This window comes from Mustela nivalis (genome assembly GCF_964662115.1).
Source record: "Mustela nivalis genome assembly, chromosome: 20".
NCBI lineage: Eukaryota > Metazoa > Chordata > Mammalia > Carnivora > Mustelidae > Mustela > Mustela nivalis.
Genome location: NC_139039.1, coordinates 3,721,763 through 3,740,196, shown reverse-complemented (window position 1 = coordinate 3,740,196; position 18,434 = coordinate 3,721,763). Strand labels below are relative to the sequence as shown.

The window sequence follows — 18,434 nt, the reverse complement described above, 5'->3', positions numbered from 1 at the left end:
TGCTATTGAGAACATTCCTGTTATTTTGTTCAAATCTTTAGTAAGTCCAAGGAACTTTTTTATGTCCTTGATAATTCCTTTTCTCTTTCCCCGTTTTTTTTCTCTTTCTGGAATGCTTTTTTTTTTAAAGTCATATGTGGTACCTTTTTAATTGCTTTTTCTTATTTTCATTTCTTTGTTCTTTCATTTATGTTTGAGATATTTCTTCAGCTTTATCTTCTGATTTCTATTTGCACTGAATAATTTCTACTTTCCAAAGCTCTTTTCTGTTTTCTGAATATTTTTAAAATAGCATCTTGTCTTTTATTTCATAGGTGTGTGATATATTTTCATTTCTCTTTGTGTTTGTTTGGTCTCTTTCTTTCATGTAAATATTTTTTTCAAATCCTTGATTCTCCTTTCAAACTTAAGATAGAGCAGGAAAATTCCAGATTGGAAGCTCTGTATGTGGCAGGACTTGTCAACGGGCAGGCTTCACTGTGAGGTTAGTGAGTGGAGATGTGGCTATTTTGTGTGAAATCTTCGCGTCAGCAATTCTAGATCTTTTTAAACTTTTTTTTTTTTAATTTATTTGACAGATTACAAGTAGGCAGAGAGGCAGGCAGAGAGAGAGAAGGAAGCAGGCTCCCCGTTGAGCAGAGAGCCCGATGTGGGGCTCCATCCCAGGACCCTGGGACCATGACCCGAGCCGAAGGCAGAGGCTTTTTAACCCACTGAGCCACCCAGGCGCCCCAACAATTCTAGATATTTTCTTGTGGTTAGTTTGTTGCTCCAAAGAAGGGTCACCTGATTATTGCCCGAGGAGTATGTGTTTGGCTGCCACAATTCTTGGGGTCAGACAGGGAAAGATTGGTTGTGGTGGGGATTCTCAGCAGTTTAGTATATCAGTGTTTTTAATTTCCCAGTTTCTGGTCCTTTTCCTCACCTTGTATTCCTCTTGTGTCTGGTATTCCTTTCTACTTCAGATTTTTCCAGAGAATAAAGCCACTTGTGTCTTGCCATGTTTTTATAAAGAACCACAGTTATCTTCCTGTCCTTTACTTTCACACAGAACACTTCACTTCTGACATTTCTGGTCACGACACGGCTGTGGGTTTTTCCCCTACCAAGCAGTTCTCTCTGATACTAGCTGGGTGTTCTACAATTGAACTCAGTTCTGACACTGTGTGCCTGACATTGTCTAACTACCTGACATTGAGTTAACATCAGATCCCACTGGTTAAGGGCTCAGTCCTACAAGACTGCCCCCTATATCAGATGCTAATTGCAAATCCATTTGTCACCTAGCCTCTAACTTATAGCTCAGAGGTTCCCAGGACCCCTTCCTCGAGTTCTGCAAATTTGCTAGAGTGGCTCACAGAACTCAGGAAAACTGTTACTTACGTTTACCAGTCTATTAAAGGATGTGATAAAAGGATAAAAATGAACAGCCGGATAAAGAAATATATAGGGCAAGGTCTGGGAGGGTCCCAAGCTCAGGGTCTTTTGCCCTCATTAGAGGGTATGTCCTCTCCCAGAATATGGATAGGTTTACCCACCTAGAAACTGCAAACCCCTAGTACTGGGATGCGATGGAGGATCCCTTATGTAGGCATGATCAATTATTAACTCTGTTTCTAGCCTCTCTCTTCTGCCTAGACAACTGGAGGTGGAACTGATAATTCCAAGCTTCTGATCAAGGTTTGGTCTTTCTGGTGACAAGGAGCCACCTAAGGAACCCACCTAGAGTTGCCTCAATAGAATGCTTCTAGTGCTTTTTTTTTTTTTTTTAAAGATTTTATTTATACATTTGAAAGAAAGAGGAAGCACATGAGTGAGGTGAGGGGCAGAAGGAGAGAGAGAGGCAGACTCCGCGCTGAGCAGAGAGCCTGATGTGGGGCTCCATCCCAGGACCCTGAGATCATGACCTGAGCTGAAGGCAGATGCTTAACCCACTGAGCCACCCAGGCACCCACTTCTAGTGTTCTAATCTCTTAGGAATTTCTAAGTGTTCCAGGAGTTGTGTGCCAGGAACCAGGGGCAGAGACCTATATATATTTTTTCTGTTATCTCTCAACAGGCCAGTGATGCTATCACCTCTCTGCTTAAGGTTGGCTATTAAGGACTCTTTCTAGATTTTATACTGTTTTTAACCCCATGCTTGATTCCCAATATCGAGGATACCTGACACCTCATTTCTGAACTTTTCTTCCTCTGTTGACAGGTTTTTAGCACTTTGTTTTTCAAAGTCAGTTAAAACTTGTCCGTCACCTTACCATATTCCATAATGTTGTTGACCTCTTCCAATTGCTGTGATACCCCCTTGTCCCTGATTCTCTTTGTTCTTGTGCATTTATACTGTTTTTCATTCCCTTACTATCATTTTTGTGGATTTTTATTAGCATGTCAGGATAAATCTATTCATTTAATCTCCCGTTTCATTGGAATTTTTAGTATAATATTCCATCATTTTATATCTCTAATAGGTTCTTTCTTATCTTTTAAGAAATTCTTGACCATGCATAACACAAAGTAACTTAGAATGCATTTTGAAATTTCCTAAGTTTAATTGTTGTTTTTTTAAAAGGCAGTATACTGGATAACATTACTCAGGTAAACCAAGCTGCTTCTTAATGGCCATGCTTTATGAAGCCTAATTTTCCTTAAACTTACAAAATAGAGAAATACTGTTATCTGTCATATTTAGCATTTTATTTCAAAAGATACTTTTAAAGTAGCTGTTTGTCTTTTATTATACACTGAGTTGGAAATTTTGAAGTAAAAATAGACCACAACTAATAATGATATTTTTAAAGATTTTATTTATTTATTTATTTATTTATTTATTTATTTGACAGAGATCACAAGTAGGCAGAGAGGCAGGCAGAGAGAGAGGAGGAAGCAGGCTCCCCACCAAGCAGAGAGCCCGATGCGAGAGAAAAGTTTTTTTTCTTTTTTAAAGATTTTATTTATTTATTTGACAGAGAGAGACACAGCAAGATACGGAACAGAAGCAGGGGAAGTGGGAGTGGGAGAGGGAGAAGGAGCAGGCTTCCCACTGAACAGGGAGCCTGATACAGGGCTGGATCCCAGGACCCTGGGATCATGACCTGAGCCTAAGGCAGATGCTTAATGACTGAGCCACCCAAGGGCCCTGAGAAAAGAGTTTTTTTAATGATTTAATTCTACCTATAAAGAAATTAAGAGAAACTTGTTTCATATATGAGTAGCATATTTGTGGTGGTTCTAAAAGCAAATATTTGATAATGTTTATAATGGAATTAATTTATTATATGAATGATCTATCTAAACAAACAAGCTGTACCATATAAGGAAATATTATAAGGAAAGAGATGTCTTTGATTCACCTGTAATAGAACACTCATAACCAGAGTGTTACCTGAAAATAATCATTAGTTGGTTGTCTTTTTCTTCTCTCTCAGTGTTTGTTGCCTTTTACTATTTTTACTTCAAAAGGCTTGATTCTTCTAGTCACCAGATAATCGTATGAGTTTGGACAACCAAACAGTTACGTTGCTGTTATTGGTTATATAAAATGCCTACCCAAAAAAGTGTGTCTAACTGTGTTGTTTTACCTTTATCTAACATGATACTGTGGTTAGGCAGTTTGTGTAGAGTAATGAGACAATGCTTGATGTTTGCTATAGGCATTTTCGGAGAGTTCTCTTAAAGTCACTTCAAAAGGATCTACATGAGGAAATGAACTACATCACTGCAATAATTGAGGAACAGCCCAAAAACTATCAAGTTTGGTAAGATGAAAGTAGGAAGGAACTGTGTCATTATGTCAATATTACGTACCCACTGGGTGATGAGATTACGGGGAATTGTTTCTTTTTAATTTTAGTACTTTACATTGGAGCTAAAATGTTATCTGTCTCATAGGGTTGTTAGGAGGATTAAATGAGAATTTTTTTTAAGGGAAGGGGGCAGAGAGAGGGAGAGAAAGAATCTTAAGCAGTCTCCACACCCAGCAAGAAGCCCCTCTATTTCACAACCCTAGGGTCGAAACCAAGAGTTGGATGTTTAACCAGCTGAGCAACTAGGTGCTCCTAAATAAGATAATTTTGTGTTTAGTGCTTAAAGTGGTGCCTATCTTCGAGTTAACACTCACATATGTGTACTGCTATTATAATTTTAAAATTTGACATTAGCATATAATACTGCTAGAAAATTTTTGAATAAAGAATCTGAAAAAATGTTTTCTGTCCAGTGTGTTATACAATGACTTTCTGGTATTTGATTTTCCGTTCATTTGTTTTTTCAGAATTATTTTATTGATGCGGGGGTACAAAGATGAACCACACAGTCTAACAGGGGAAAGTACATAATAAAGCCAATTACCTTACAGTGCAGTGTGAAAACCACAGTAGTATAGAGTATTTTACAGAGTATCTTTGCTCTGGAAACTAAGCCCTAAGTTAGCATAGACAAAACTATAGGGATTATTATGGGTGAGGGGAACAGAAAACAGTTGAGAAAAAAAGGAGGCATTATGGAGCAGGAGGACAGAGAATGGAAAAGAAATGGAGTTTGAACAGTATCCAGCATATAGTGGGCAGCTCTTGAATGGAAGCTGCTGAGGTTGCTATTATTTTGGAGATGGAGGAGGAGGTACTGGTAGTGGTCATGGTGTGGGTCAACTTGACATACTGAACAACCTAATTTTTAAGTTTTTCCTAAATTACAGAATTTACTAGGAACCTAGAAAAAGAAATTATTACTAGTGTTCACTAACTTGGGAGATTTTTGAAATAAATTTGGAAGCCTTTCCCTCTAGGATCTTCCTCTTGGTAGTATCTTGCCTTCTTAATATTCTGTAAGGTGAATTTTAAATATTCTGTAAGATGCATGTAGAATGTTCATTCATTCAGCATCAAATCTTTCCACTTTTCCCATCTTTCCTACTCACTTATAGTATATTGAATATTAATGAATTTTTTTTAAAAAAGCTTTTTTGAGATATAACTCACATATTATACCATTTACCTATTTATTTATTTATTTATTTATAAAGTGAGTTCTGCACCCAGTGTGGAGCTTGAACTCATGACCCCAACATCAAGAGTCACCCCTACAATTTACTTATTTTTTAAAATTTAAATTCAGTTAGCCAACATATTATACATCATTAGTCCATTTACCCATTTAAAGTATGTAGTTCAGTAGTTTTAGTATATTTACCAATATGTAAACCCTCACTATAATGACTTTCAGAACATTTTCACTAATAGATTTTTATAAATATTTCAACTTAAAAATTATAAAAAAGAACCCAACAGAAAACTTTTAGAGGCATTTTCCTAGTACAGAAACAACTCTTGACAAATTTACAATTTGTCATAGCTATTTACCAGAGGAGAAGCAGACTTAATTCTGCCCACGAATTGGTGGAATGAGCAGTTGCTTGTATGCGATGCTATGGACTTAAAAATTGAAAGCCTATTTATAACCAGAGGAGCTTCTATACTTGATTAAATAGTATCACATTTCCTATAGTCTGATTATGCCATCTGGGAATGTTTCCAAATTCTTTGACAGGATTTTGTGGTTGTCAGAGATTACTTCCAGATTTAGCTTGAAATAAATCTTCTTTAAACCCTAAGTATCTGATTTCATTTTACACACAAATCACTGTTTTATGTTTCTCAACTCTTACTTAGTCTTCTAGAAGACTAGTAAGAGTTTTCTTTCCTGTTACCTTTTCTTTCCAGTATAATTTGGAGAATTAGAGGTGAAATTCTGTTTTTTGAGTGTCCCTCCACATCGCATAATACAACACATGCAGTTGATTCTTGAGTTCTTGGATACATTAACACAAAACTTTGTTCTTCTTCCTGCTTTAGGCACCATAGGCGAGTTTTAGTGGAATGGCTAAAAGATCCATCTCAGGAGCTTGAGTTTATTGCTGATATTCTTAATCAGGATGCAAAGAATTATCATGCCTGGCAACATCGACAGTGGGTTATTCAGGTATTGCTTTTCTTGTTAAAATGTTTTTTAGATTGTTTTAACTGAATTAAATAATTAAAATTACTCTTAGATTGTTAGTATACTCCTGAATTAAAACACACATATAGACCATTACGCACAAAATGTAATGACTGAGAATTATTAAGATGTTTAATTAAAACCTGATATTCTTCATGCTGATTAGTCTTATACTCTCTCAAGATACGTTGGTGAGTACCTTCATATTAAGGAAGAATTAATAGTAATTTTTGTATTTTTTAGATTGAATTTGCATCACATTTTATATTTGCTAGTAAATTGAATAGAAAAGGTAGTTGTAATTTTCTAATACACCTTTGTTATTTTAATTAACAAAGGCATGGTACCTACTGGGGTTTTACATACATAAACTTTGGAATACCATTTTACAGTAATAAATAGTATTTTATTTCTGCCCACTTGTTAGAATTTTATGCTAAACCCTGAATAGAAGCGTACAGTTACAACTCCCACTCTAGACATTTATTTATTCCACCGAACAATTCTAATGTTGTTTATTGTGAATTTTTTCCAGTGATTGCTATTTTGTGCACTATTCATTATACCAAGATCAATTCCGAAAAAAATTTTTTTACTTAAAAATTTAAACTTTTCTAAATTTGATTAAAGGGTTGCATTTTCTAAAGATTGGTATTTTTATTTTTTATATGAAATTCTATCCTTTTGCCATTATCAAATAAGAAATATATAACTTCATTAGCTTTTTCATAATCCCCAACTTTTGCAGCATTTGTAAGTTTTGACCTTTTTATTCCTTTTTTAAATTGTCTTTATTGGTTTTCTCCTCCCCCTAATATTTTTTTAATAAAAGTTTTATAATGTAAAAATTTACATTACAGCTAAATACAGCTGTGTTTATTTGTCCACGTGTTTTACTTATTTTTTAATTTAAGATTTTATTTGTTTGTCTAAATACAGCTGTGTATATTTGTACACGTGTTTAACTTATTTTTTAATTTATTTAAGATTTTATTTGTTTGTCAGAGGAAGAGACAGAACACAAGTAGGGGGAGTGGCAGGCAGAGGGAGAAATGGGTTCTCTGCTTAGCAGAGAGCCAGTCTGGGACTTGATCAGGACCCTGGCATCATGACCTGAGCCAAAGGCAGTTGCTTAACCTGCTGAGTCATCCAGGCGTCCCTCTCCACATGTATTTTAATGTGATTTTATCATATATGTGCATTTTAATACTTTCTTTTACTTAATATTATGTATTTGTATCAAATCCATCAAATTAATATACTATAATCCTCTTGAGTTTAGTTTCTTCCCTCTAAATTTTCATCTTAATGCATAAGCATTTAGTTACCTATACCTTTTTTTTTTTTTTTTTTAAAGATTTATTTATTTATTTATTTGACAGAGAGATCACAAGTAGACAGAGAGGCAGGCAGAGAGAAAGAGAGAGAGAGAAACAAGCTCCCTGCTGAGCAGAGAGCCCGATGCGGGGCTCGATCCCAGGACCCCGAGATCATGACCTGAGCCGAAGGCAGCGGCTTAACCCACTGAGCCACCCAGGCGCCCTACCTATACCTTTTTGCCTATTATTTAATACCTTAGAGAATACTTCTTGGATCTGTTTAAATAGTATAAACATGCCTCTTAGTGTATAAATTATTCTCAAGAAGATAGTAACAAATCACAGGGCACTTTGCTCTCTCTTCCTAATTTTTTTCTTTCTTTGTGACCATTCCCTTGTCTTTGATGACTTTTCTTTCCCCCTTCCATTTCCTTGACCTGCAACTATCATTTTCCTCCAAATATGTGATGAGTCCCACATCTTCTACCTAGCTTTACTGAAATTTTACTTATTTATTTTAAGATTTTGTTTATTTGACAGTGAGAGCGCACAAGCAGGGGGAGCAGGAGAGGGAGAGGGAGAAGCAGGCTCCCCACTGAGCAGGCAACCTGATGCGGAGCTCGATCCCAGGGCTCTGGGATCAGGACCTGATCCAAAGGCAGACACCTAACCAACTGAGCCAGCCAGGCATCCCTGTTTTTATTTTTTATCAATAATGGGACATTGCTTAGGGGTGCCTGGCTAGTTCAGTCCGTGGAGCATGTGACTCTTGATCTTGGGGTTGTTCTAAAAAAAAAAAAAAGAGACATTTCTAATTGGATATTTTTTATTTTCTCTTAGGAATTTAAACTTTGGGATAATGAGCTGCAGTATGTAGACCAACTTCTTAAAGAGGATGTGAGAAATAATTCTGTCTGGAACCAAAGATACTTCGTAATTTCTAACACCACTGGCTATAATGATCGTGCTATATTGGAGAGAGAAGTCCAGTTAGTAATCTTCTTTACTTGTTCATTTGTTAAAAGAGTATTTGTGTGCCTCTCATATATGTCTCAGGCATTGGGAATCCAGTGACCATTCTTTGTGACCATTCAAGATCAAGACTGCCCCTGATCCTGCCCCCGTTGAACTAATAGGACAGAATACTTAGATGAAATCTAGAAGGACGAATTTATAGCTATATAGATAGCTCTACATTGTAGTGTCATATAAGTTTCTTAAAATATTGTTGCTACCACAGATTGAGAAGAAATCCTCTGATTTCATAGTGTCTAAGAAGCTTTATTTTAAAACTATCTCATTAAATTCTGGTGCCCTTTAGATAATAGTCCTCAGAAGCCGTGTTACTCTACTGAGCAGGATGGAGTAGGATGTCTTTGTTGTAAGAGGCTCTCCTGTACCTTGTAGGGTGTTGAGCAGTATTCCTACGCTTTACACCCTATATATCAGTAGTAACCCCCTCCCCCAAGTTGTAACAAACAAAAATGTCCCCAGACATTGCCAAATGTCACCTGTGGGGTAAAACCATCCCTAGTTGAAAACTACTGCTTTAGGGTACAAAAAGCAGTTCTAAGCACTAGAATTTTTTGAATTGGAATGAATATTAATATCCATAAACATTAATAGCCACCTCTTTTCTGACTATTTTGTCTCGGTGTCTGTTTTAAATTTGAACATATTTTTTGTTTTTATAGCCTGATGAGAACATACTCATAATTTTAAAAGTTGTTTTAGGGGTACCTGGCTGGCTCAGTCAGTAGAGCTTGTGACTCTTGATCTGAGTTTTAAGCCCTATGTGGGGCCTAGAGCTTACTTTAAAAAAATTAAAAATAAAAAACAGAAAGTTGTTTTAACAGCTCCTGGGAAGAGCTGATGTTTATGACCATCTGTCTTCATTTCCTTTTTCTTACTTCTGTTTGGGCCAGCTAGCTTTTCTTTTCTCTTTTCTGTATAGGGTTCTGGTGATTTAAATTAAAAAGAAAAGAGGTATGTCAATGCTCCAGGCTTCTTTCTGAAGCAGCCACGTAGCCCCTCAAGCACATCTCATTCTTTCATTTTATTGCTCGACTCTTCAAAGCTGCACTAATATGGTAGTCACTAGCCACATATGGCTACTTAAGTTCAGTTTAATGAAAATCATATAAATCCATTCCTCAGTTGTATGAATCACTTCTCAGGGGTTCAGTACCCACATGTGGCTAATGACTACTAATTGGGCAGAACCGATAAAAAACATCTTCATCATCATAGCAAGTTCTGTTGAATAGTATTGATTTGAGGGGTAGCAGTGAAACTTACTGAAATTATCACTCTTAAACCTCAATACTGGGGCTTGAGTAGAGAAAATTACTCATCATCCAGACTCATCGTCCAGCCCTTTATATATTACTTTTTTTTTTAGAGTTGGTATTCTTTTGTGAAGATTAGGACAAAAGACAATAAAATGTCATCCTTTAGAGAGTTCAGTAGCTTTTTTGTGTAAAGGTAGAACGCCTCAGGTTATTCTTCCTTGAATTAACCCAGTTAATAATTATGGACTTCAGATACTACATATTCCTTATTTACTATAGCATGCTTCATAGGTAAAGTGTAATAAGATACTTAAAAGTTGAGCATGAAGAGTGAAAAATGGAAACTTCTCCTAGTCTTCAAAGGCACATTGCTGGTTTTCTGTTAACAAATAGAAATAGTTAGTCAAGAATCTTAAGAGTTTTCCAGGGATACCTGGCTGGCTCAGTTGGTTGATCATGCGACTCTTGATCTCAGGATTGTGAGTTTGAACCCTATATTGGGTAGAGAGATTACTTAAAAACAAACATCTTTTAAAAAATCATTTAAAAAGAAAATCTGAGAGTTTTTCATATTTAAGGCTTATACCATTAAGAGAGGTAAAAGAAATATTTAAAATGCTAAGAGTAGCTTTAGTTATCTAGAATTTAGTTTGTTAACTAAATTTTTTGAGAGAGATTTATTGAGAGAGATCACAAGCAGGCAGAGAGACAGGCAGAGAGAGGAGGAAGCAGGCTCCCTGCTGAGCAGAGAGCCCAATGCGGGGCTCGATCCCAGGACTCTGAGTTCATGACCTGAGCCGAAGGCAGCAGCTTAACCCGCTGAACCACCCAGGCGCACTCTAAAGAATATAGATTTATCTGATTACTTTTTTCCCTTTTATTATAAAAGTAATGCAGTCTGGTTGTAGGAGGAAACTTCTGAGTTATGTAAAGTAAAACATCAAAATCTCTTAGTCTCTCTCTTCCTATACCCCCCTTTTTTTAATTTATTTTTTTAATTTATTTAGGGGGAGAGAGAGAGAGTACATATGAGCAGGGGCTGAGGAAGAGGGAGAAGGAGAAGCAGGCTCCCCACTGAGCAAGGAGCCCTATGTGGGGCTTGATCCCAGGACTCTGGGGTCATGATCTGAGCCAAAGGCAGCCACTTAACTGACTGAGCCATCTGGACGTCCCCTTATACCCCATTCTTAAGAGTGAGCTACAATTAGTGTGGATTCTTTAAGCCTTATTAAGTGTATTTGCAAACATGTACACACAGCAACGTACGCAATGGTATTATACACATTGTTTTTTTCACTTAATATATCATGGCCATATTTTCATGATTACTACTAGTACTGTTAATAATAGTTACCATTTGGGGGCACCTGGGTGGCTCAGTTAAACCACTGCCTTCAGCTCAGGTCATGATCTCGGGGTCTTGCGATTAACTCCCACATCGGACTTCCTGCTCAGGGGAAGCCTGCTTCTCCCTCTGATTCCCCTGCTTGTGTGTTCACTTTCTCTTTCTGTTAAGTAAATAAAACCTTTACGGGCACCTTGGTGGCTCAGTGGGTTGAGCCGCTGCCTTCGGCTCAGGTCATGATCTCAGGGTCCTGAGATCGAGTCCCGCATCGGGCTCTCTGCTCCACAGGAAGCCTGCTTCCCTCTCTCTCTCTCTCTCTGCCTGCCTCTCTGCCTACTTGTGATCTCTCCCTGTCAAATAAATAAATAAAATCTTTAAAAAAAAAAGTAAATAAAACCTTTAAAAAATAATAGTTAACACTTATATATATATTTTTTAAAGATTTTATTTATTTATTTGACCACGATCACAAGTAGGCAGAGAGGCAGGCAGAGAGAGGAGAAAGCAGGCTCCCTGCTGAGCAGAGAGCTGGATGTGGAGCTCGATCCCAGGACCCTGGGATCATGACCCGAGCCGAAGGCAGAGGCTTTAACCCACTGAGCCACCCAGGCGCCCCCAACACATCTATTTTTTAACGATTTTATTTTGTTTAGTGGGAGAGAGACTTTCCTGCTGACTCTGCACTGAGAATGGAGCCCAACACAGGGTTCAGTCCCACAACACTGAACTCATGACCCAGGCCAAAATTAAGAGTCAGGTGCTCAATTGATTGAGCCACCCAGGGCCCCCAACAATTAGCATTTTTTTTTTTTTTTAAAGATTTTATTTATTTATTTGTCAGAGAGAGAGAGAGAGAAAGCGAGCACAGGCAGACAGAGTGGAAGGCAGAGTCAGAGGGAGAAGCAGGCTCCCTGCGGAGCAAGGAGCCCGATGTGGGACTCGATCCCAGGACGCTGGGATCATGACCTGAGCCGAAGGCAGCTGCTTAACCAACTGAGCCACCCAGGCGTCCCAACAATTAGCATTTATTAAGCACTTACTACATGCCAGGAATTCTTACTTAATTTTTTTTTTTTTTTAAGATTTTATTTATTTATCTGACAGACAGAGATCACAAGTAGGCAGAGAGGCAGGCAGAGAGAGAGGAGGAAGCAGGCTCTCCGTGGAGCAGAGAGCCAGATGCGGGGCTTGATCCCAGGACCCCGGGATCATGAGCTGAGCTGAAGGCAGAGGCTTTAACCCACTGAGCCACCCAGGTGCCCCTCTTACTTAATTTTCATAACAACACTGTGAGATACTTAATGAAGAACTTGAGGTTCAGAGTAGATCTGTGATGTGGCTAAGAGCACACAGGTAATAATTGATGGGGTTAGGATTAGCATCTGGGCAGTCTGGGACAGCCAGCCAGTTCAGTTGGTAGAGCATGCAACTCTGGATCTTGGAGTTGTGAATCGAGGAGTTGTGAGTTCAAGCCCTATGTTGGGTATAGAGATTACTTAAAAAAAAAATAATAATAATAATAATAAGCTAGGAACTCTGACCTCAAAGTGCATATTTTAACCATTAAAATAGATCATCTTTAGTTCATATGTATATGAATAACATTCTTCATATATTGCCAAAATGAAATTTAAGAATATTCTGCAGTGACTAGTGAAGACGTGCAGGTACATGGTTTGAAAAATAACTGAAAATATTAGGCCATGCAAAATTAGTTGGAAAAAACCTTTCAGTAGTGCTGGATGAGTTTATTGTTACAGTATATTCCTCCCTTCCCTGCAGTTTTACCTTCCGCGGTTTCAGTTACTCATGATCAGCTTTAGTCCAGAAGCATATGATCCTCCTGGGGACATATGTGTGGGGGGACATTAGGTAGTATAGCCTAACACTACCTCACAATGCCTGTCATTCACTACTTCATCTTATCATGTAGGCATTGTATTATCTTAAATCATCACAAGAAGGGTGAATACAGTCTAATAAGGTACTTTGAGAGAGACTACGTTCAAATAATTTTTATTACAATGAGTATATCATGATTGTTCTATTTATGGTTAATCTCTTAGTGTGCCTGTAAATTAGGCTTTATTGGAGGTATGGATGTATAGGAAAAAACATGGTATATATAAGATTTGATACTCTGTAGTTTCAGGCATATACCGAGTGTTTGGGAACCTATCCTGTAGAGAAAGGAGGACTGCTGTACTCTGGGGGGTGGGGGCGGAATGCTATTGTAACAGGAATAAGACAATAAATAAAACAGCAATAAAACCAAGATTACTAAATTTTAGTCAGTGAGTGACTTACTCATTTGAGCAAGTATGTAGTGAAGGTAAATTCTGCCACTCCCTTGGAATTTGTTGTATTTGGATCTAAATTGTATTTAATAATCTGGTTAAAGGGAAAAGAAAGGGGAGTGTCCATTTTGACTGGTGATCACATCATAGTTAACTAGTAGTCTTGTTTTAGAATATAAAAAATATACATTTGTGTTGATTTCTCATTTTTATTCTTTGTCTATAAAGTTTCTGTGCTGTTTTTTATTACGACTCCTAAGATACATAGTTCTCCTTTTTGAATGATTTCAATTTATTGGGCATAAGTAGATCTTGGACTTTTTCTCAAGATTGCTTTACCAATAAAAGGGATACCTGTTTTAGCTGACATTTTCTTCAAAGGGAAAGCCTTAATTAAAGGAAATACTTCACATCAGTTTATTTTCCTATTGTGAATTTAGCCTTCATATTAGTTAGCTGTCCTTGGCTAGAATTGGTTACAAATTTACAAGAGGGAGGATCTATGTAAAACCGACTTGAAGGCTTCTAATTTAGCTATGACTCAGACCTAGTCATAGCCCACTAAGATAAATGAAAGTGCATATCCAAGCCTTGTTACCATCTTATTAAAACTGTTTCTAATTATTGCACTGCTCTTAAAATTATACACATATTTCTTCGTGGTCTCTTTCTTACAGGTACACTCTGGAAATGATCAAACTAGTACCACATAATGAAAGTGCATGGAACTATTTGAAAGGGTAAGAGGTTGTTTTAGATTGTTTTATATAAAAACCACCTGCTAATACGATGTATCATTGAATATATTCCGTTAATCAGATTCCAAAGGATACTAAAGAATTTTCCATTTTTCTGGATCTAAAAGAAGTTATAGCAGTGTTAGATTGTGGCATACAAAAATAGTGCCTTTTAACCCTCAAGCACATACCAGCAGTGTTTTTGGACTAGTCCATGACTAAACAACAATGCAACTATAATATATTTATGAATCCTATAGTCTTATGTCAAAGAATGGGATATACACACTTAGTTTCTATTTAGCTCAGGAACATAGTAAAGACAAAGCATACTTACAAGCAGATTGCATGGATGCATAGCCAACCTTTCTGTTTTCATTTCTCTCTCATTCCTTAAATTGAGAAGGTTTCACTTGGCTGGCCACTGATAAAACCAGGCTTCTTTTTGAGCTTGGAGATCTCCCTGGAGGCCCGAAGAACCTAAAGTATGGAGCCCAGTCACATTTGGAGATGTATCCAGGGTTCGGGCCTATAATATCTGGAGAGCTAAAAGAATAAGGAACCATCTCTAGAATAAACAGAAACATCTCTCTTGTTCTTTTCCTTCACTTTTTCATTTTAAGAAGATGGTTTATTTTCTGATTTAATTGTGTGTGTTGTAGTTTCAGTTACAAATGATCTCTTTTGAGTTTCATTATTCTTTTTAATTATACTTGGGTCATAATCATCCATAATAAAACTCACACATAATTTAAAAATTTCATTTAGTTTCAACTTCATTCATTCAAAATAAGTCTCCTCTCTTGGTCACGTTACAGAGGTCATTTTCTTACGATCTTTCTATTATTTTTGTTCTTCTCAAAATTGAGAATAATTTTTTTTTAGGATTTTACAGGATCGTGGTCTTTCCAAATATCCGAATCTGTTAAATCAGTTACTTGATTTACAACCAAGTCACAGTTCCCCTTACCTAATTGCCTTTCTCGTGGATATCTATGAAGACATGCTAGAAAACCAATGTGACAACAAGGAGGACATTCTTAATAAAGCATTAGAGGTAAGTCAAGACACCCAGACACTGTTCTTGGTGTCTCAGAATTTGGTCCGTGCAATGCCACTATATTCATGCCCTTTTCAGCGTGTTCACTCAAGAATTCAGGGCAGGACGATTTCCACTGTTGAGGGCAAAACCCACATCACTAGTGAACACAATGTATGATTTTAATGATGGATCTCGTTTGAACATGATCTGAGTTTAACTGTGTTGGCTGAAAAGGATTTGCCTATTATCTTTAGAGAATTTTTGTTCTTCATTTTCAGTTGTGTGAAATTCTAGCTAAAGAAAAGGACACTATAAGAAAGGAATATTGGAGATATATTGGAAGATCCCTTCAAAGTAAACACAGCACAGAGAGTGACCCACCAACAAATGTACAGCAATAACACCATCTGGAAGAACTCAGTGGAATGCTTTTATTTTTTTAAGAGACTCTAATGCAGGAGTTTAAAACTAAAGCAGTCATTCCCTTTGCCTGTGGTGTAAAACGTGCAATTGCACAGGTAATTGCTTTTTAACAAGAACTAAGTGTGATGTTCCTTGGGTGCTGCTGCTATTCAGACTAGTAATTTGATTCTAAAGCAAAGTAATTTGGGGGGAGGGAGAAGAAACAAAGTCTGATGAAGGAACTTTTGTAGACTTACCAACATTTACTCTAATCCCTTAGCATCAGCTCCTCCCTAAAGGAACTATGCATCAGGATTTGCAGCATTAATGAACGCAGGTAACTTGTATGTAATGGATATAAGATAACTTAAATTTGGGTTCAGGAAGCAGGGAATGCAATGTTACATTAGAGCTGCTATGTCACACTCACAGTATCTTGCTATCACTGTAACCAACTAATGCCAAAAGAATGATTTTGTAATAAAATTATAGATGTATCCTAAAACTTGACATGGTAGTTTGTTTTTTTTTTTAATAGCATTTAATTATGTACATGGGATGTTGTCTCAGCTTGGAAAAGCCACTGAGAAAGAAAATATTGGCATAAAACTATATAAAACAGAAACATGATCACGTGAAAGGAAATGTTACTGGAATGTGAATTGGTCAGTTCTTGTCTTCAACAAAATCTGCTCAAGATAGTTTAGACCTGCAGGGTTTATTAAGGCATATAGATAGCTCAAAGAATAATCACCTGATCTTCCAGAAATATATCCCCAAACCACGCTGTAGAACTGGGCCATCAGATTCTGGGATCAGAAAACTTTTGAATGAGGCTGTTCCCCTAGGACTTTAGGACTCTAGGTCTCTAGGACTGTCAACCTCTGCCACATTCCTTGTGAGCACATCTGCTTCCCTTCCCACAGAAGGGAAATTTAAATCCTGTTCCAAATTAAAGCCTCACTCACTTTAGTACATCAGATTGGAAGGAACCTAAATGTCATCTAAAACTCTTAACTGCAGAGGAATCTAGAAAATGTAGTTGATAGCTTTCTGGCCTCCACAGTTCAGGAAGATAAGCTAGAATGGAGTTGAAGTATTGAACAAGTTAGTTCTCTGTACCTGCACATAATCTCACTTAATCAACAAAGAATTTTTGTTGTGAAAGCATCAAACTCCAACTAAAGAAATTTATATAGAGTAGCATAGGCTTCTAAAGAATTTAGGGGGGCGCCTGGGTGGCTCAGTGGGTTAAGCCGCTGCCTTCGGCTCAGGTCATGATCTCGGGGTCCTGAGATCGAGTCCCGCATCGGGCTCTCTGCTCAGTAGGGAGCCTGCTTCCCTCTCTCTCTCTCTCTCTGCCTGCCTCTCTGCCTACTTGTGATTTCTCTCTGTCAAATAAATAAATAAAATCTTTAAAATAAAATAAAATAAAGAATTTAGGAAGTTGGGGCGCCTGGGTGGCTCAGTGGGTTAAAGCCTCTGCCTTCGGCTCAGATCATGATCCCAGGGTCCTGGGATCGAGCCCCACATAGGGCTCTCTGCTCCGCGGAGAGCCTGCTTCCTCCCCTCTCTCTCTGCCTGCTTGTGATCTCTGTCTGTCAAATAAATAAATAAAATCTTAAAAAAAAAAAAAAGAATTTAGGAAGTAATACTTTTAACATTTTACATGTTTTTGCTGGTTTTAGACTCAAAAAATCTGATTTTCTCTTTAGAATTGTCATATGAAGTATCATATGATACTTTTTTTTTTAAATAAAAATCATAATTTATATTGAGAAATGTAACTGAAGCAGACCAAACAGTTACTCACGTGGCATTTTCTGCCTCAAGTGGCAATTTGTTTATCAAAAGATTGCTTAGTGGGTATGGAATCAGGTGAGGAGGCTCTAGGACTTCAATGTATGAAGACTGTAGGCTCTGCTAATCCTGGTGAGGACATCTCCTAATGGGCAACCGGACGCATACACCTGGCAGCACACTCCTTTCACTAGACATGAAAGCACATCCACTTCCCTTGCCTCACAATGCATGTTAATTAACATGTCCGTGGAGGGGTCTGCTAGTTCCAAACTACTTGCCTGATAACACTGTCACTGTGTTGCTATTGGCACTGTTGGTGCAAAACAATGGTGGGTACAACTGCTGGTGCCTTACCCCAGAAACAAGGCAGTGGTATTTAGTAGCCGCTGTGTTCTTCACTGCCGTATAAGTCACGGAAGGATGTCTTTGATGAGTCAGTAATTATATAATTTATTCACAGTACTCTGTCTTTTCAATACTTTGTTTGAATGGGTTTGTGCATATAGCGTATCTTTTTGGTTGTTTTGAAGAAAAGCATTTGTGCGATTGTGAAGAGGGCCAAACAGGTCACTTTCCACAGAACACCACTTTTACTTGAAGGAAAAATTGCTAAACTGGTTATTCATACTTGAATGGCTGGCATATGTTTTCTCAAAAACAAACGAGAGTTTGTCACTTCAGTTTGTCATAGGAAATAACTGCAAGTTTGTTGCCAGTGATAGAATTTGAGCTGTCATATGAAAAATTTTAATCTACATGGTAAGCCTGGCAGCTTCCTAATACCTACCACCGACCTTTCTAATGAAATCAACATGGTATTAAAGTGAATAATTTTTTTTTTAGGGGTACTGTTTAAATGTGTCAACAGTTGGGAGAGCTGCATAACTGAAAGAAAATATTTGACCAGTCTGTGATGTTACCATGCATTTATAATCCATTCAGATAAGACCTACCAGTACAAAAAGTTTGCAGATTCATAGATAAGTTTGCAGATTCTACATCCCAACTAACCTTTGAGAAACTACACTGTCATGTTTGGGTGTAGTATCAGAGTATTATAAGTATCACAACTTATGAAAAGGCTATGAAAATATTCCCTTTCCAACTATATATTTGTGTGTATGAGCCTGAATTTTCTTCATATACTTCAACACACCGTATTGCAACAGATTGTAGAAGTAAATGTGAAGATCTAGATGTCTTCTAT

The 18,434-nt window shown here is 37.4% G+C and overlaps 1 protein-coding gene across 1 annotated transcript in view; it reads left to right on the top strand.

Moving 5' to 3' along the window:
• The window catches only part of FNTA (farnesyltransferase, CAAX box, subunit alpha), a 31,499-nt gene extending 15,565 nt beyond the window's left edge, over positions 1–15,934 (top strand). The window contains exons 4-9 of the mRNA XM_082715233.1: positions 3,648–3,752; positions 5,847–5,973; positions 8,151–8,299; positions 13,921–13,983; positions 14,866–15,037; positions 15,301–15,934. Of these exons, the coding sequence (XP_082571359.1) occupies positions 3,648–3,752; positions 5,847–5,973; positions 8,151–8,299; positions 13,921–13,983; positions 14,866–15,037; positions 15,301–15,423 (739 nt within the window). The 3' untranslated portion in view covers positions 15,424–15,934. The remainder of the gene's footprint in view (positions 1–3,647; positions 3,753–5,846; positions 5,974–8,150; positions 8,300–13,920; positions 13,984–14,865; positions 15,038–15,300) is intronic.
• Positions 15,935–18,434: the final 2,500 nt, after the last annotated feature.